At 40.3% G+C, this 19948-nt stretch overlaps 2 protein-coding genes and 1 non-coding gene across 17 annotated transcripts in view; 1 reads left to right on the forward strand and 2 right to left on the reverse strand.

Moving 5' to 3' along the window:
- Positions 1-537: 537 nt before the first annotated feature.
- KDM6A (lysine demethylase 6A) overlaps positions 538-19948 on the forward strand; it is a 217517-nt gene continuing 198106 nt past the window's right edge. For all 15 annotated transcript variants that reach the window (XM_053579398.1, XM_053579400.1, XM_053579399.1 and 12 more), the window contains exons 1-2: positions 538-3113; positions 3303-3366. In XM_053579398.1, coding sequence (XP_053435373.1) covers positions 2953-3113; positions 3303-3366 — 225 coding nt within the window. In that variant the 5' untranslated portion in view covers positions 538-2952. The remainder of the gene's footprint in view (positions 3114-3302; positions 3367-19948) is intronic.
- On the reverse strand, positions 9547-9653 carry LOC128578623 (U6 spliceosomal RNA). Its single transcript, XR_008377762.1, has one exon. It is a non-coding gene; the product is annotated as a U6 spliceosomal RNA (small nuclear RNA).
- On the reverse strand, positions 13578-14321 carry LOC128577251 (ubiquitin-conjugating enzyme E2 T-like). Its single transcript, XM_053579416.1, has one exon. The coding sequence runs from the start codon at positions 14253-14255 to the stop codon at positions 13842-13844; it is 414 nt and encodes a 137-aa protein (XP_053435391.1). The 5' UTR covers positions 14256-14321; the 3' UTR covers positions 13578-13841.

The following is a 19948-nucleotide window of genomic DNA, read 5'->3' on the forward strand; positions in this document are numbered from 1 at the left end:
AGTGGCTATATTTTCTGTTTTTCACAGATGAGGGAACTGAAACTCAAATTAGACTAACTTGTTGAAGGTTACTCAGCTATCAAGTGGTAGTTAGGATTTGAACCTAGATCTGTATGATTCTACAATTTATGCTCCTTTGGTTATACCACTCTTCTTTCAATATGGGTTTTCAGATTCACTTTTCTTTTTCTTGAGACAGAGTCTCACTTTGTGTCACCCTCAGTAGAGTGCCCTGGCGTCATAAGCTCACAGCAGCCTCCAACTCTTGGGCTCAAGCGATTCTCTTGCCTCAGCCTCCCAAGTACCTGGGACTACTGGCACCCACCATAATGCCCGGCTATTTTTTTAGACATGGGGTCTTGCTCTTGCTCAGGCTGGTCTCGAACCTGTGAGGTTAGGGCAATCCACCTGCCTCAGCCTTCCAGAGTGTTAGGATTATAGGCGTGAGCCACGGCGCTCGAACCAGATTCACTTTTCATAGCTTCACATCTATTTTATTAAATAGATAACATTTGACAGATAATAAACTATGCAAGATCCAACAAATTACATCGTGACATAAGGACGTTACAGTATGAAATTTATCCCATGCTTGATGATAGAGGATAGATCTTTGTAGTTGGACTAGACACAGAGTGCTGGCTTTGAGGACAGGTAACTTTCCTAAGGTCACACAACCTGTGTAGAACAAGGAGTCAAATCCAGATCTGCCTGACTCCAACTCCTACCCAATGCATCCACTCTTGCAATTCTGTAGCTATTACCTAGTAATGGTGGAAAGGAAGGTGTTGAGGGTTGGGAAGTGGGTAGCCTTGTAATTCTTTGAAAAGGCCTGAGTCACCAACTGCCAATTTAAGGAAGATGGCCAAATTCTGGCAGAATTTGTATCTCTGCTTGTGCAAGTCTGTGTGTATGTATTTGTGAGACAGCGGGGTCAAAATCTTCTAGGCTCTGAAGGTCACCATTTGTGACAAAGTTAATGATGCATGTGTTAATTTATCTGTAGAAAATATTAAGACCTCTGTATCCGCTCAAGCAAAATGCAATACCAATAAAAATGGAAGAGATGTTTCAGAGGAAGTAATTAAACATGAACTATAATCTGTACAAAACTACGGTGTGTTCTGTTCATCTAGTTACTAGTCTCAGGGGAACAATTTAAAACTGTATCTGTGTGCAGAATTAGTTGGGATTTCCATAGCTGCTCACTGAATACTGGCAGGATTTACTCAGTTGGCAGTGAATTGTCTTCCTCATGTTTTGAAATCCAAGTTTAAACACATAGTATACCTTGCCTATCGGCTACAGGTGGAAGCTTATTGTAAGTATACCAAATTCCGTTATACTTTATAAAGGGACCCGTTATTATTTTCCTATCCCTGAAGACTGGAGGTGTGAACTGTTATAGCTTTGTTACGGGAGATGTAGCTTATTAAATTTGCCTTTTTAAAATATTCGAAGAAAGGCCTGTTTTCTCTTTCTCTCAATTATACCATGGATTGAAGTCCAGACTTTTATTTGCACCTAGGAGACAGCACAAAGTGGTGTTGTCTAAGTGTTACCGCACGTTATAGCAGCAGTGGTTTTTCTGGGCCACAAGCTGTGATGAGGACCTTAATTTATGTCTTCTCTCAGGTCTGTTCACAACCCATCCCCTACTCTTCCATGAAGGCCCCACTAAGACCCCATTTAACAACTTCTCATTGCTTTTTCTTCTAATACCACAACAAACTAATGATGAGACCTAGGTAACACGAAAATTGGGCCCCAAAGTGCCGTCATTAGACAGACCTTTGGCGGTGGGGAGCCACGGTCAGCGAGCCAGACCCCGCGGACGACTCTCCATCCTCTCCGGCCTGGGGTGTGCGGACGGGGGTCGGGGGAGCTTTTCTCCCTTCAGTTTCGGCGCCGGTGAGGGGACTGCGGCCGCAAGCGCAGGCCTAGCCTAGGGCGGCGCCCGGACCTTGGGGCATAGGGCCGGCAGCCGCTTGCAGAGGCCATTATTTCCAGCAGAGCCAAGAGTCAGCGCCTTCTTGGGTCGGCAGAGGTCCGGGGTCGTGCACCGCCTCCCGGTTACGAGATCTGTACTAGGCCCGGGGCTTGGGACTCTCGGAGCTCGCTCCGGACGGCATGGGCCCATCTTCCAGCTCCCGGACAGGCAAAAGCGGTCCACGACGTCCTCGCCCGCAGTTCGCCCCCGCCCGGGCGGTGCCAGACCTCGCCCTTCTCCACCGCTCCCCTCCCCCTCCTGAGCCCGCCGCGGCTCCTGAGGTGACACGGCTCGGACCCTCCATTCTCTACCCGAGTGTATTTAACTAGCACAACCTAACCGAAGTTTCCTCTCGGTGACAACCCTTCCTCCGACAGACGCGCCCAGCAGCCAACCACCGGCCAGAATTGGCCAGCAACCCTCTCCCCTCACGGCGGCGGCCTTGGTGGGCGGGGCTCGAGCAGCTAGCAAGTTAAGTGGAGCCACGGCTGACGTGAGTCAACAAAGGTCACGTGAGGACAGTGGGCTGCGCCGATTGGTGGCGCCGGGCGGGCGGGGAAGGGGGGTCACGGCGGCGGCGTGGGGTTCGCTGTGTGACACAATTACAACAACTTTGTGCTGGTGCCGGGGAAGTTTGTGTCTCCAACGAATCCCCTCTGTGCTCCCCAGCTCCGCGCGCTCCAGCTCTTCCCGCCGTCCCTGCCCGCGGCTGCCCCCCGCCCGCCCCCGCGATGTGACCCTACAGCCGAGCACCACAGCTGCCGACCCGGGGGCTCCACAGCCCCTGCCCTCGCCGCCTTCACCGCCGCCGCGTTGGGATTTTTCGTTGCCGTCGCCCGCGGCGGAGGAGGAGGTGGCGATAAAGTTGGTGTGCCGGTCCCGCGCAGAGATTGGGGGCGTCGTTGCGGGTCCCGGTCGGGGGGGGGGTGTCGGCGTTGGAGTTGTGAATTCGCTGCGTTTCCATGAAATCCTGCGGAGTGTCGCTCGCTACCGCCGCCGCTGCCGCCGCCGCTTTCGGTGATGAGGAAAAGAAAATGGCGGCGGGAAAAGCGAGCGGCGAGAGCGAGGAGGCGTCCCCCAGCCTGACAGCCGAGGAGAGGGAGACGCTCGGCGGACTGGACAGGTACGGGCCGTCGTCACCCGCGCGGTCGGCTCGGGACGGGCAGGAGCCCCTCTTGCTCTGGCGGCGGCGGGGCGGGCACCTCGGCTTGGCGCTCTCCGCGCCGCCTGCGCCGGGGCCTCGGGCTCGGGCAGGGACTGGTCGGTAGCGTTCCTGGAGTGCTAACGAGCTCGTCTGTGTGTCTCTCCACAGCCGCCTCTTCGGATTCGTGAGGTTTCATGCAGATGGCGCCAGGACGAAGGCCCTACTGGGCAAGGTAAGGCAGCCGCGAGCCGAAGCGCGGACACGGTCTCCCGGGCCGATACCGCGCTCTTCCTGGGCCCTGCGGCCCGGTCTGCGCTCATTGTGGCCGCGAACGATAGCCGAGGGGGTTTCGGAAAACTATTTATTTCCTGCCTCTACCCTCCCTCCAGCCCAGATACCTCGCTTGCTACCTTTCGAAATCGTTCTCTTCTCTTTTAGCGGGAGGAACAGAGACGGCATCTCTTTGGAGTCGGGCTCAACTGGGTGGACAAAACTGCCTGCTATTTTACAGCTTTTTGGGGGTAGGCCGATGTTCTCTGAGGTGCCTCTTTGGGGGCTAGGGATCGGAAATGTGTGCACAATTTCCCCAAATTTCCGACTTCCTTGGCTCTCACGATTTTTTATTCTTTTCCTTCAGGCAGGCTGTTCATAATGTCTACTGTTCACCAAACGTTTTGGGCTTTCTTATGTCCCAGCTCCCAGAAGGGGGAAGTTGCCCGTAGTTTAGGTCGGTGAAGAGTTTGCATTGGAGTGTTGACATATTTCTCGATTGGTATGTGTTTTACCTGAAGTTAGGTGACTTGTTTACTTTTTGGATCTTTCTGCCTTAGAAATAACCGCAGTTACTTGTGAATATGTTTTCTTCCTGGAACCTCCCGTGTGTCTGACAGGGGAGGCCGAGGAGGATTCGGGGTGTAGTCTCTGTTTATTTGTGTGGAAAGTTGTTGGCACTGTCATTTAGTTAAGTAATGGCTGCTCCTATCGGCCCAAGATGGCGGGACAGGGTGGGAGGAGAAAGTGAAGGGGGGGGTTGGGGGAGGGAGTAGAGGTAAACATGGAAATAAATAGTGGAGATGAATAGGCCTTTCCTTCGGAGTGTGTAGCTCAGTGGTGTTTAATCAAAATAATCCAAGGTTATTTGCATATGGATTTCTTGTACCTTTCTCAAGCTTGGAAGTAGCGTGCGTGAGGCTGGTAAATGCTTATCAACCTGTAGCACATTTAGGTACCCATCCGTAAGCTATTGAACAAAGGCTGGAGTCTCAATCAGTCTGCATCAGTTTGTCTTTTTACGAAAATCTGATCGCAGCGATGTTCGAATGGTTTCTTCTTAATTGGGACCGTGTAACTTGGAGTGTGTGCGATAGGTGTTACGTCCATTAGACATTTTCTTTTCTAGCTGAAATCAGTAGCTTTGCATTTGACACCTAGCTTTATTGTTTCAATTGAGAAAGAAGTTTGACATGAATAAAGCGTACGATTTTATTCTTAAATTTGTTTTTGTTTTATTTAATTGTCCTGAATTTTTGTCTGTAGTTTGGTTTAGCAGAGTCATTAATTCCTTTTTATCTGTAATTACACTTTTGTTTTTATTTAAAAGTAACTAAATATAAGGAGTTCTGATTACAAACGATGACCAAAAAACTAAATGGAAATAATTCTTTTCAGTAAGCCCAGTCCCTTTGACCGATGCAGAAAACTTGAATTAAACTTCGTCTATGTAGGTATTAATTGGCTGCATTAAAATTATTGCTGGAAAAATCAACAGCGAGTAGCTCTGGAAAGATTTAAGTATTAATGATTATTGGTCTCCTGCCTTAAAGGATTCTTTTTCAATCTGAGTACTTAAAATTTTTATTTTGGCTCTTGTCAAAGTTATCATTCCGAAAGATTAAACAAAGAATTTAAATTTATTTTATTTTGGAGTGATTTTTGCTGGTTATATGGGTTGATTAAATTCTTTGCAAAGACTATTCACTTGGAATAGTTTGGCCAAATCTATTGCTTTTGGTTATGCTAATGAAAGAATGAGTAGTATCTGGTGTTTTATGTGGAGAATGTGTAAAATGCTAGTTATTGATTTCATGTTTTAGAATGCTCGTATTCAGACAGTTAGTGCTTAACAGAATTTCAGATTGTAATTCTGAATCATGCAGTTACTATGCAGTAGTGAGTTTAAATTTTCAAATTATATTTTCAGTGATCATTTTCAAATTTTTTTGGTGAAGTTGTGCATTACTTTCTTGACATTTGAGTACATTAACATCCCCAAGGGAGACATTTGCAAAGCTTCATTATATTTTGGGGAAAGAATTATGGCTTCATAAAATATGGGATAATTTGATAAACTAAGTAGTTTGAGCTAAAGAAAAAAATATCTTTCGTTGCTTCAGACTCAATGCTTGTGAGGTCTTACCTGCTCAGGTCAACAACTCATTAGCTTTAACATGGGGGAAAAAAAAACCCATTGTAGTATGTGCTTGCAATCTAATGCAGTTCTTGGTTGCATTCTTGTGAGCCTGAACATACCAATGGAATGTGTATTGTAAAGCTTGACGTTATGTAAGTTTGCATCCTCTGTTTGGATTGGATTCTGAATAGAATGTATGAGCTGGAGTCCTGCTATTGGAAGTATTGAATTATTTAGTTTGTCTCTCTTTTTAACAGTCCGGGAAAGGCAGTATATTTGTGTGTGTGTGTGTATGTGTTATGCTAAGCTATACTTGTCTCAAAATTCTTTCTCTGTAAGTCTTAAAAACAAGAGTTGGTTTTTCTTCACTGGGGTAGGTTCAGGCTACCAACCAGAGGGCAGACAATGGACTTAAATACCAGAATTCCCCTTTGTAGCTATGATTTTTATCTTGCCACTGTCCCCAAGACATTTAGTCTGCACTTCGTATAACTTTTTTCCTTTCTGACAGAGATTTAGTTGTTAATACTTGTTTTCAAAAATTATTATTCCTGTATATAATTGGGTTTTCTTTCAAGTTTTAAAATTCACATTTGCAGGTTTAGAAGAGTATAACTCTTGACCTAAAAGCTTTGGAAAGCTGAAAGCATTAAATAAGTGTCTCTTTCCTCCAAATTTATGTATTCCTTTTGCAGGTGTGAGGATACTGTATTCAAACGGCTGATTTCTCTTGGTCTCTGAAAAGAGAGATAATTGGTCTTGTGAGATTCAGTTATATTAGAGTCACTGAAAGAATTTTTGTTTGTAGGATGGCCGTTTGATATACAATGCTTGGGGATTTGGATTAAAAATAACTAAAATTAGTTAATGCAGTATATTTAGTTTTGTAGTAATATCTGTAAAATAAAATTGTAAATAGCTAGGGCTTGCTTAATCAAGAGTTCTTGTAATATAGTGTGATCTTGAATAGTTTGCTCTTTAATGCTGACTCTTAATCTGGTAACACATAATTCAAGATTATTTTAAAAATTTCAGTGGCGTTAATGAAAAGTAATTAAGTGAAACATTTTGACAGAAATTAACTAGTTTTCAGTGTATTTTTGAAAACCTTTTGGATTAATTTTTTTAGTAGGATAAGAATTTGAGTTAAAGTGTAATACATAGTAATATATAGCATAAATGTAAGAGTAAATATAGTAATACTGGAGAGTATAGCTACAGTAATAATATACTGCTGGAGGACTGGGAAATCTTATTCATTAGGGAACTATTGCAAAAACACATAGTTTGTTTTGAAGTATCAACATTTTTAAGTTTGTCTTAAATACTATATCTTACTGGAGCCTTTTTTGGTAATTCCATTTAAGTTATCGATATGTTTAACATTTAAAAACATATGTGCTTTTTTTCCCAGGAGATAATTAGTATTGAAATACTTGACATTTCAAAGTTTTTGGGTAGTGGAAGTAGTTTAAGATCCATTGAAGGCATATATTTCCCTAAATTTGGTTTGTTTGCATGTAGGTAGTAGGGAGAAATTATTAGTTTAGTTCTAGAGCTGGTTTTCTTAAACTATAATATTTGGATGTTGATGTTTAAAAACATTCTATGTTATGTATGTGTTTTGTTTGCTGGCACTTGAAGGGATATAGTGGGTTGAGTATCCCTTTTTCTGAAACTCTTGGGACTAGAAGTGTTTTAGATTTTGGATTTGTTTGGATTTCGGAATATTTGCAGAACATGTACTGGTTGATACTGGTTGAACATCCCTAATCTGAAAATCTGAGATTCAAAATGTTACAATGAGCATTTCCTTTTAGCGTCATGTTGGCACTCAACAAGTTTTGGAGGATTTCCGAATTTTGGATAAGGGATGCTTAACCTGTATACTCATTTCCAGTGCTAAACAAAGTTAGTGTTTCAGTTAAAAAAGTAACCACAGAAATGTTATGGTTTGTGTTTGAAAATAAATTAGGTCTTTAATTTCATGCATTTTAAAGAGTTTTCTAGTTTGGAAAATTATCTTCTAAACAATTCTAGTGATAATTGTTTACCTGGACAAAGTCTCCTACATTTACTACATATTTACTAAAATTAAGATATATCCCTTGTAATAAAGATACCATACTGTAGAACATGTTTGTACATCTGGGCACAAATTAGAACTGCAGCAATATATAAACAGGTACTTTTTAAGTTCTGGTGAGTTTTTTCCCACCCATTGGATAGCTTTCTGTAGAATGACTTACAAATTGAAATGACTAGGGAGTATATGACTGCCACCTCTACATGTGTTGTATTTTAGGTCAAGAAAACTGCCTGAGAGATGAATTTTTGTTACTTATGTTAAAAATGAATCAAAATGAAGAGTCATTGCTTGGCTAGCTGCAGAGCAGATCTTTTTCTGATGTAGATTATGCAACGTTTAGTTTTTGTTTATAGGGTATCAATATTCTGCATATTTGAAAGGATTTTTGGAAAGTTTGTTTTTGCTTTGAAACTCAATTGTAATGCTTTGAACTCTTTGAAATTGATATTAATGACTGGTATTATTCATATTTTGAAATGTGGTATCCAGAGAGCTAATTTATGTTAAGAAAACATCATATTGTCTAAGAATTGAAATGGTGATTAGACTGTTTAGGGCCCACATGTATTTAATTGTGGATTAATTAATGGAATTACTTAATGCTTAATTGACAGTCTTAAGTATTTTTACTGAAACTTCACATATAATTGTATCAATTTTCTTTTTTTTAGAATATAAAAGTGTAAGTTTATTTTATGTTAGAGAAAGGGAAGAGAGTGGGAGGAAGAGATGAGAAAGAAGAGAGCAGAAAGCAGGGAGTGAGAGAAGGGAAGATGGGAGGGGGAAGAGAAAAGCAGCAAGAGAATGGTGAGGCATCCCAAAGAAAAAAAAGCATGCATACCAGTTTTGTTTTCTTTATTGGTTTGTTGAGTGCATGAGGTCAGTTTGTATTTTGATGTTGTGAGTAAGGTTCTGTTATAGAATATTATACAATATGTGACAGAATTTTCCCTAAGAATTTTATAAATCTTAGTTGCTTGCGCACTGTTTGGATAGTTCATATATTTAGGTAAAATTTGTTCTCAAGACACAGTAGTTAAATGTCTTAGTTACATTTCATGAGTTTTAAAAAAAATGTTTTAGGTTTTTGAGCTTTTAGGTTTTTGTCAGTAAATTAAAGCAACAAATATTCGAATGTACACGAAGTGGAGGTCCTAGGCAGGGAATATGAAGATGACTAGATATCCATTGTCTGTGTTCAACTTAGTTCCTAAGAGGGGTGAGATAATGACTAACATAGAAACATTTGTAGCAAAAGTATGAGGCACTCTGAAAGTGTATGATAGAGGTCAGTTTAACAAATTAGAAGTTAGTCTGGCTCTTATTAATAGGATGAGAATTGTTTCTTGATTGTTCTTGGAGATGTTATTTCTCAATTTAGATGTTGTTAGCAAAGTTTCTTTTAATTTGAGGAAAGCATGATTCAAAAATCAGATTTTAGTACATGTTTAAAGGATGATCTGCTGCGTTCTGTCCCTCCTCAGTCTTATTTTTAATAATATTTACCTTTGTTATGGATTATTGAGATCCTTAAATGAGTGTTAATTTAAGAAATTCCCTGACAGTTGGGAAAGGATGCTTGAAGTAGTGGAATAGTGGTCATCTTGGGGTACAAAGTACCTTTGGGGTGAGGAGGAGGGGAGATTTTAAACCTTTACTTTTGTAGATTTCTATACTGCTTTTTATTTTTATTTTTTTGCAGTTTTTGGCTAGGGCCGGATTTGAACCCCTCACCTCCTGTATATGGGGCCGGCACCCTACTCCTTTGAGCCATAGGCGCCACCCTCTATACTGCTTTTTAAAAAAATTGTAGATGTGTATAATTTTATTTTTTTCATTTGTGCCACACATTTATTAATATAAGTCAAATTGACAAAAAAGTAATTGGTTGGAAGGGCAGATTACTTCGTAAAAAAAATATGGAACGCTTCACGAATTTGCGTGTCATCCTTGCGCAGGGGCCATGCTAATCTTCTCTGTATCATTCCAATTTTAGTATATGTGCTGCCGAAGTGAGCACTATTATTTTAAAAATAATACAGTAGGCACTCTGATCGTGAGTATAACAGACTATTATATTTTGGTTGACCAAGGATGGATTTAAAGTACTGTGCCTGTAGTTAGAAGAAAGGCCTTATTTCATTTTATTACAATTTCAAGTTGGGATATTTTGGATCTTGGTTGGTCTTCAGTGGAGGTAGGAGTGAATGAAATTGTAGCGTACTTACTTAGGTCCAATTTCCTTGTGTTTTCTGGCTTGGTAATAGTCACTGTATTCAAACTTCATTTTGATCTTTTGTATCTGTTTCACTGCTGACTTTACTTTTGGGTCTGATTTGGCCCAGGCCAAATTGGGACCTAATTAAGAACTGTAAACTGGAATGGTAGGAGTCATCCTTATTTAGACAGCTTTAGGTTTCTGAGCCAATTTGTAAGCTGTTTGCTACTCTTCTACAAGCTTTTTCTTTTTTTTGTAGAGAGTCTCACTTTATCACACCCAGTCGAGTGCCGTGGTGTCACACAGCTCACAGCAACCTCCCAACTGGGCCTAGGCAATTCTCCTGCCTCAGCCTCCCAAGTAACTGAGACTACAGATGCCTGTCACAACGCCCGACTATTTTTTTGTTGCAGTTCAGCCAGGGCCGGGTTTGAACCTGCTACCCTTTGGTATATAGGGCTGGTGCCCTACCCACTGAGCCACAGGAGCCGCCCTCTACAAGCTTTTATCATTTTTTCTCTTACTTCTTTTCTTCTTTCGTTTATATTATTAAAATTGTTGGTGTCATTCTGTTGTGAATGCATTCTTGTATTGTTTTTGTAGTTTTGTTTGTGTTAGAGTAAATAAAAGATGCCACTGCTAAGTTTATTCTTGGGAGAAAGGTTGGGCTTTGTTATGTTAAGGATAAGGTCATCTAATTCATTTTAATTTAGAACAATGGAAGAAATTGTTTTAGACAAAGGGTTGTTTTCAGACTATAAGTCAGTGATTTTCAGCTGAATTCTGGGGCAGGTGTGCTGTGAGAGGATCTTAAGTGTGCCTTGAAAATTTTTAAAGATAATTCAATTATTTTCGAAAGAAGTTCAAAGGATAGTAAGTGTATATTTCTTACTCTTTTGATCAACATAATTTAAATGTGCTGCACAAATTTAACTATAGGTTCAAGTGTGCTGTGAGATAAAAAAGGTTGAAAAACTGCTGTAGGTGTATTACATTATATTCGTTAGATCTTTCTCTCTTTTTTTTTTTTTTAAGAAAAAAAGTTTATTAGGAAAAATTTCCAGTACTTTCAAAAGTAGAAAAAAATTAATCAGCCATCGCCCAGCTGCAGCAGTTCAATCTATGGCCAGTCTTGTTCTTGTCCCTCACTATCATGATTTTGAAGTAGTGAGGTCTCAGACATTAGTCACATAATTTAATAAACATAACCACAATGCCCTTATTATATATAAAAATAATTTCTTAATATCAAATATCCATGGACCTTGTTTTTCACTATCTGGAAGCTGAGAAATAGTTGGTTATGAAATGAATAGAAAACAGCTGAATATGTGATGTAAGTTTGCTTGCATTTTAGTATTGTGGCAAGGTTCTCCAGATAGATATATAATCTGTGGCAAAAGAGTCTCACTTTGTCACCCTCTATAGAGTGGATAGTTTGTATATTTAGGGAAAATTTGTTTTCAAGATACAGTAGCTAAAATCTTTTAGGTTTTTGAACTTCAAATAGGAAAATGAGAACTAGAAGAGCTTTTCCTTTGCTTTATTGATGCATGAAACTGTAAAGGGAAAAGAAGCCATACTCTGTAAAATAATTTAAAGAGGTTTATTCTAAGCTAAATTTGAGGACCTTGGCTTGGAACCATGCTCAAGAAGCTTTGAGCAAGTGGACTCTGGCTGGGTTATAGTTTGATTTTACACATTTCAGGGAGACAGGGATAGGTAAAGCCAGATTGAAACATGGAAGGCCTACATTAGTTTGGCCTGAAAAGGTAGGACATTTCAAAGGTGGGGAGCGCTTACAGGTTATTGATGAATTTAAAGATTTTTTAGTTGTCTGTAAGTCACCAGGAGTGTGGGAGTGTGTGTGGGGAGAAGGAATGCTTGAGTTAAGATGATGGTCTGTTAAACGGAGACGAACTATCCGGACTTAAGCCAAGTAGTTTGTTATGTATATTGGGACCCGCTGGTTTGTCTTGCATAACCTTAGGCTTGTTAATGAGTTAGGATGGATTATCTCTAAGAAGGAAGGGAGGCTTGATGAGGCATGTCTGACCTTCTTTTCTCATGGCTAGTTAACTCACTTTTATGCTATCCTCTTGGCCTAGAGGGGGGTCCAATCAGCCAGCCACTGGGGCGGGAGGGGGAGGGGGAGAGGAGCTTTAAGATTTTATTTGACAGCACAGAACATTTCCCGAACTGCTGTGAGTAAGAACCTGTCTGATTTTGGGCAACCAGTTAGACCTGGCCTCTGCCTTGTAATCAGTCTGTGGGAAGAGGCTGACAGACTGATATGACATGCTAAGTACAATAATAAAGATGTACGCAAAATATATGAGCTCTCAAATGATGGAACAATTAAAAGATTTACAACTTTTTATTATGAATAATTTAAATTTTCCACATTCAAGATAGTTTAATGAACTCTTTTCAACAATTTCCAGTATTTGGAGCAGTTAATTTTTACTGAGAACTAACTGAGAGAAACTGCACAGAGATGTAGCATTTGGTCTTGGTTATGAAACATAGAGTGGTAGTTTTCCAACTATGTAGATGTATTAAGAGGAAGAAGAGGGTAGAGAGTTAGAGGTATAAAGTAAAATGGTGTTGGACGAATTGTGATTTGTTGAGTGTAAGTAGAGGGCAGGGTGTGTTTACCTGTTCGGGGGCATTGCTGAACTTAACTTTTTTTTTTTGAGACAGAGTCTCAAGCTGTCGCCCTGGTGTCACTGCTCACAGCAACCTCAAACTCTCCGGCTTAAGTGATCCTTTTGCCTCAGCCTTCCAAGTAGCTAGGACTACAGGTGCCCGCCACAGTGCCTGGCTATTTTTAGGTTATAGTTGTCGTTGTTTGGTGGGCCTGGGCTGGATTCGAACCCGTCAGCTGCAGTGTATGTGGCTTGCGCCCTAGCCACTTAAGCTACAGGTGCTGAGCCTGAATTTAACTTTTTTTTTTTTTTTTTTTGCAGTTTTTGGCCAGGGGCCGGCGCCCTACTCCTTTGAGCCATAGGCAGTGCCCTGAACTTAACTTTTTAATCAGTGAAAGTGACATGATTTGAAATAGGTTTTATGTGACTATTACTGGCTGCTTTGAGAAGAATACGGTGGAGGGGAAAGGAACCTAGCTGTGATGTCCTGATGGGTAGATGGCAATGAATGGATTTTAGGGTAGAATTTTGGTGCTGCCACTTATTAGATGTGTGATCTTTGGAGGAAGTATCTTTTAGAGGTTTAGCTTTCTAATCTGTAAAGTGGAAGTGGTAATAGATTTTCTGCAGTCTATTTCACTTTATGGTAGGGAAAAAGAACTATATGAGTATATAAAGTGCCTGGCTTGGCCTTGGAAAGTGCTCAGTACAAGATATCTTGGATAATGATAACATTTTGAAAGTTTAAGACTATGATTTTGGGATGAGGGGGGAAAATGGAGGTATATATTTGAGAACTCTTGAAAAGACCTTTTCCTGGCTTTCATGCCATCCTCACTACTTTGGCTTTCTTTCTGTGTCTCTGAACCATCTCAGTCTCTTGGAAGGAGGCTCTGCTTTAGGTCTTCTTTACCTACTCTGCTCCCAACTTGTACCGGTACTTGATAGCCTACTTGACTACCTTGTTTTTTAGGTATCTTGAAGGCACTTAAGACTGAATATGTACAAGCTGAATTTATCATTGTTTTAATGCTCCCTAGCTTAGCAAATGGCACTTACTACTAGCCTTGCTAGAAATCCTAGAATAGTTCTTTTTTTTTTTTTCAACATTAAATGATTATTTATTTTTCAGGTTTAAAAGGTTTCAAAATACATATGTACAAGATAAATAAAACAAACTACACTGAGAATCACTGTAGAGCAGAATACATAAATATACGGAGTCTTTTATAGGACACAAAAAATTATGTCATCAAATATAAAGAAAAACATTCAAGGAAGGCAAGAAAATTAAACCACCTTGGCAAAGGATGTATTAACAAGATGGACCAGGACAAATCCATTAAACATCAGGACAAAATTTCTTTTCTATGCCTCCTAGCTGCCTGGCTTTCCTTTTCTGTGTTGAGTTGTGTACTTCAGAATCAGCATCAGCCTTTGGTAGATTATCAAGCATATCTTCTTCATTGGCTTTTGGTGGCAATTTGAGAACATCTAGACAAATCCTTCCAGCAGAATCAATGTTTGGATGATAAATTGGAGTGAGAAATCGGATCTGAGGAGGTTCAAATGGATACCTCTCAGGAACGATAACTTCCAGGTTGAAAACACCTTTTTCATAAGGTGTGTTGGCCCCACCTAATATTTGAGCTCGCAGATCATCCATTTGGTCTTTATCTTGCCAGCATGTGATGCCTGGGGGTGGTTCTGTAGCTAACATGTGCAGCTCTCTCTTCAGACGTGAAGCTCTCTGCATGATCTCCAAGTAAAAGAAACCACAGTTCACTGCTTTATGCTAAGATGTACTGCATGGACTCCCTCGTAAGGCAGCAGCGCGCAAGCTCCCTAGAATAGTTCTTGATGCCTCTTTCATATTAAGGCCTAATCATCAGATCTCATTATTTCTACATTTGGTTTTATTTTACTTTTTTAAAGACAGAGTCTCAGTTTGTCACCCTCGGTAGAGTGCCATGGCCTCATAGTTTACAGCAACTTCAAACTCTTGGGTACAAATTATCCTCTTGCCTCAGCCTCCCAAGTAGCTGGGACTTTAGGCACCTGCCACAATGCCTGGCTATTTTTAGAGATAAGGTCTCTCTAACTCAGGTTGGTCTCGACCTCCTGAGCTCAGGTAATCCACCCACCTTAGCCTTCCAGAATGCTAGGATTATAGATGTGAGCCACCTCACCTGGCCCTGTTTCTACATTCTAATCTTAGATTTTTTTTCTCTTCCCTGCTGCCACCATCTTACTAGTAACCATGATAGTACTGTTTTTGACTTTTGAAATACTTTCAGTTTTTTGAATATAGATATACTTGCTCTTTAATAGTAAATTGAAAAGTTATAGAAAGCATGTTACAGTGAAATGAAGTAAAATCTCCCTCTTAAACCATCTCTTATTTGGTTCCTGTTCTCAGCAACAGCCAATGATAAAGGATTATTAGTAATTTTTCATATTTTAACACAGGTACAAGCATATTCTGTTGTATTTTTTTACACAAATGAGATCATACTATATAAAGATTGTTAAAATGCTTTGTTAATTTTACTGCTTACTATATGAAAGTATTAGTTTTTACATTGTTGTTTTGGATTTGAGAGTGTCTGTTATTCAAATAGATGTTGGGGAGGGGATTGGTTCGGGTGTTTTTTAAGTTATTTTGATTTTGAGGTTGTTTTACTCCCTATACATGCTATTTTTTTTTTTTTTTTTTGTAGAGACAGAGTCTCACTGTACAGCCCTCGGGTAGAGTGCCTTGACGTCACATGGCTCACAGCATCCTCTAACTCTTGGGCTTACGCGATTCTCTTGCCTCAGCCTCCTGAGCAGCTGGGACTACAGGCGCCTGCCACAATGCCCGGCTATTTTTTTGTTGCAGTTTTTTGGCCGGGGCTGGGTTTGAACCCACCACCCTCAGCATATGGGGCCGGCGCCCTACTCACTGAGCCACAGGCGCCGCCTATACATTCTATTTTATGTAGAAAGTGTTCAACATGTAAAGGTATTAATTGAAAGTGTGTTCATGTGTTTTTCTAAGATAGCAGTTGCGTAATTTTATATATTGTGAACTTTCAATGGGAATAATTGGTGAATTTGCCATCATATTTTGATTTTATTGGTGTGACTGATTCCTGGACTCCATGAATACTAATTTAATTAATTCTCATACTACTTAATATCTTATATTTGCAGAAGTCATTCATTTTCATGATTTATTCTTGGTTTTCATTATAGAAAAGGAAAATAGGTAAATTTGCATTCTTGATTAGTTGAAAAAAGACATAGCCTTTAGTTTGTTTCATAGCAGAATATCTTTCTTTTTTTTTTAAAGAGACAGAGTCTCACTTTGTCACCCTCCATAGAGTGCTGTGGTGTCATAGATAGCTCACAGCAACCTCAAACTCCTGGCTCAAGTGATTCTCTTGCCTCAGTCTCCCAAGTAGCTGGGACTACAGGCACCCACCACAGTGCCTCACTATTTTTAGAAATGAGGTCTCTCTCTGTCTGGCTCAGGCTGGTCTCGAACCTTTGAGCTCAGGCAATCCACCTGCCTCTCACAGTGCTAGGATTACAGGTGTGAGCCACCTCCCATACCTTTATTTTCATCACACTGGTGATAGGACTAGAACAATGGTACTTTTTTGGAGTCATTAACCCTTTGAGGGTCAGTGTAGCTGCATACATTTTTTTATATATGATTTCATAGAGTATAGGGATGTTCCTTGAACCCCAACCATGAACTCCAATATTTTCAGTTAGATTAGTTTACTGATTTTTTTTTTTTTTTTTTTTGCATTTTTTGGCTGGGGCTGGGTTTGAACCCACCACCTCCTGTATATGGGGCTGGCGCCCTACTCCTTTGAGCCACAGGTGGCACCCTAGTTTACTGATTTTTGAGTTAGAGATGTTAATAATGGGAGTATGTTGGGAAGATAGAAAAGCTTTTGAACCACTGGATTGGTTAGGCTAAGATGGGATGGATATTTTACCATATAGTTTTGTAGTGTTCTATGGCCACTTCAGATATTCTCTCAGAATCTCTGCTAATCATAATCATAAGCATGCTCTAGGGTAGCAGTTCTCAAGCTGTGAGTTACGACCCCTTTGGGGGTCGAACAACCCTTTCACAGGGGTCACCTAAATACATTCTGCATATCAGATATTTACATTACGATTCATGACAGTAGCAAAATTACAGTTATGAAGTAGCAACGAAAATAATTTTATGGTTGGGGGTCACCACATGAGGACTACTGTATTAAAGGGTCGCGGTATTAGGAAGGTTGAGAACCACTGCTCTAGGGGAAGAGGTGGTCTGATGTCTAGAGAACCTGTTGCTTTAACTAGACACATACCTGTAAGCACCTGCTCCATTACCATAATTAATAGGCTTTGGTATTGTTTCCTCAGCCTGGGTACTCAAAATGCTGGTTTAGGGTTTACTATCTACTTTCATCAAATCACTTAATTCTATGGTTTGTTACTTTCACTATCTCTCTCTCTCTCTCTCTCTCTCTCTTTTTTTTTTTTTTTTTGCAGTTTTTGGCCGGGGCCAGGTTTGAACCTGCCACCTCCCGTATATGGGGCCAGTGCCCTACTCCTTTGAGCCACAGGTGTCGCCCTTTATACTATCTCTTAAAAATGAAGGGCTGAGAAATAGGAATTTCCAAACCAAAATTGTAGCTACTGTTCATTTGAATTTTTAGGTTTGACTCCATTCTTTGATTTTGACCTGGAAAGAGGGTGCACTTAAACTTTGGTCTAGATTGTAATTTTCTTTGATTCCAGCCTCAAGCCTTTAAGACCAGAAGCTGAATGAATGCACATTATGGAACTGCATGTTGTTTTTTTTTTTTTTTTTTTTGTAGAGACAGAGTTTCACTTTATGGCCCTCGGTAGAGTGCCGTGGCCTCACACAGCTCACAGCAACCTCCAACTCCTGGGCTTAAGCGATTCTCTTGCCTCAGCCTCCCGAGTTGCTGGGACTACAGGCGCCCGCCACAATGCCCGGCTATTTTTTGGTTGCAGTTTGGCTGGGGCTGGGTTTGAACCCGCCACCCTTGGTATATGGGGCCGGCACCTTACCGACTGAGCCACAGGCGCCGCCCAGCATGTTGTTTTTTTTAATCTAGTATGATTAGCCATTCAGTCTTAGATTGGTTTGAAAGTTTATATTATTTATTAACGGCTAGTGTTTTGACTCCTCCAAACTGCTTTTTTCTTATATTTGGGGTTATTATTTCTTTTCTTTTCTTTTCTTTTCTTTTTTTTTTTTTGAGACAGAGTCTCACTGTGTCGCCTTCAGTAGAGTGCTGTGGTGTTACAGCTCACAGCAACCTCCAACTCTTGGGCTTAAACGATTGTTTTGCCTCAGCCTCCCAAGTAGCTGGGACTACAGGTACCCGCTACAACGCCCGGCTATTTTTTGTTGCTATTGTTTAGCTGGCATGGGCTGGGTTTGAACCCACCACCTTTGGTGTATGTGGCTGGCACCGTAACCACTGTGTTATGGGTGCCGAGCCGGCGGTTGTTATTTCTTAGGTCACATCTGATGCTACTTAATTGTGGACATAATCATTGTATATTAATATACTGCTTGCTGAGGAACTCAGGTGATGACAGGACTAAATGAATTCTCAGGTATGAATTGGTAAATGTCACACCAAGTAAATATATATTATTAGGTACTGGACTTCTGGGTGTTACAAAGATGAGTAAGGCCCCTTAGTTTCCCTGAGAGTGGCAAGAATCACTTGGCATTATTTTCAGGGCACTTCGATCAATTTGAAAGTAAGCTTTTTTGTTGGATTTTTGCTGTGTGTGTCTGATTATATTTTCATTATGTCTATCAGTTGAAAAGGTAGATTTGGAGTTTGTAAGTTAGATTCAGAATATATATATATATATATATATATTTGAACACAGTCTCACTTTGTCACCTTTGGTAGAGTGCTGTGGCATTAGAGCTCACAGCAATCTCAAACTCTTGGAGTCAAGCGATCCTCTTGCCTCAGCCTCCCAAGTAGCTGGACTATAGGTGCCCGGTCTCACTGTGGCTCAGGTTGGTCTCAAACTCCTGAGCTCAAGCAATCTACCTGCCTGGATCTCCCAGAGTGCTAGGATTACAGGTGTGAGCCACAGTGCCTGGCTTCAGAATATAATTCCTATGGAGTTATAGTCTCTTAACAACTGTAAAGGAAAATTTTTTATAAAACCCAGCTTTTCAAAAATGGCAAATGGATAGATAAAATGAAGTGAATCTTCTGTTATTGAGGTTACTTAAGTTTGTACATTGAAATATTAGGCTAGGATGTTGTAGACAGCATTCAGAGATCCAATGTATAACTTTTTGATAAAGAATGCACTCTTAAATAACCATGAGTCTATGAAAAAAGGTAAGTGGGTCCTGAATGTCTGAAGGAAAGGTTGGAGTCTTTACTAATCTAATACATATTTTTTGGCGTTTGCTTTGTCTCTTTTGTCTTGGTTGTTTTTAACTTATAGAAGTGGATATTACATGATACATTGTATTTTATGAATACATTTCTGTAAATGGAAATAATTTTCTATTGACTTATTTTCTGAAATTTGACTTTTTAATTTTTAAATTTATTATTATTTTTTATTTTTTAAGTAAATTTATTTCAGGTTAATGTGGAGGGGCAACCAGGTCAAAATATTTGATTTAGTTAGGTAGAGTTTGTCTTGTGGTTGGGTCCTATACATAAAGGGTGTGCCAATCCCCCCATTCAGTGAGCAAATCCCTAACCCCCTTCCCTCCTTATCCCGCCCCACAACTTGAATTGAAATGAGTTTTTCTCCTATTTGGGCATGCATTTGATCATCTCCTGGCTTTATATTAGTATTGAGTACATTGGATATTTGCTTTTCCATTCTTGTTATTTACTAAGAAGAATGTGTTTCAGCTCCATCCAGGATATTACAAAAGATACGAAGTCACTATCTTTTTAATGGCTGAATAGTATTCCATGCTGTGCATGTACTACAATTTGTTAATCCATTCCTGAGTTGGTGGGCATTTAGGTTGTTTCCATGTCCTCGGAATTGTAAATTGAGCTGCAATAGACAGTCTAGTGCAAATGTCTTTATGGTAAAATCATTTTTTTTTTTTTCTGGGTAGATGCTTAATATAGTGGGATTGCGGGATCAAATGGGAGATCTAATTTGAGATCTTTGAGGATTTTCCGTATTTATTTCCAAAGAGGCTGTATGAGTTTGTAGTCCCCTAAATTTGACTTTTTGTTTTTAGATAATTGTAGACTCACATACAGTTGTAAGAAATAATAGACATAGTATGCCCTTAACTCTGGTACCTATACAATCTCAAATTGATATAGTCAAAGTATAGGGCAGTTTCATCGCCAAAAGTGTCTGTCTTGTTGCCCTTTTATAGCCATATCCACCCCCTTTTCACCTGTTCCTAAC

The sequence above is a fragment of the Nycticebus coucang genome, chromosome X, assembly GCF_027406575.1.
Source record: "Nycticebus coucang isolate mNycCou1 chromosome X, mNycCou1.pri, whole genome shotgun sequence".
Taxonomy (NCBI): Eukaryota; Metazoa; Chordata; class Mammalia; order Primates; family Lorisidae; genus Nycticebus; species Nycticebus coucang.

Coding starts and splice junctions, on each gene's coding strand:
- LOC128577251 (XM_053579416.1), bottom strand. CDS start 14,255: ATGCAGAGAGCTTCACGTCTGAAGAGAGAGCTGCACATGTTAGCTACA.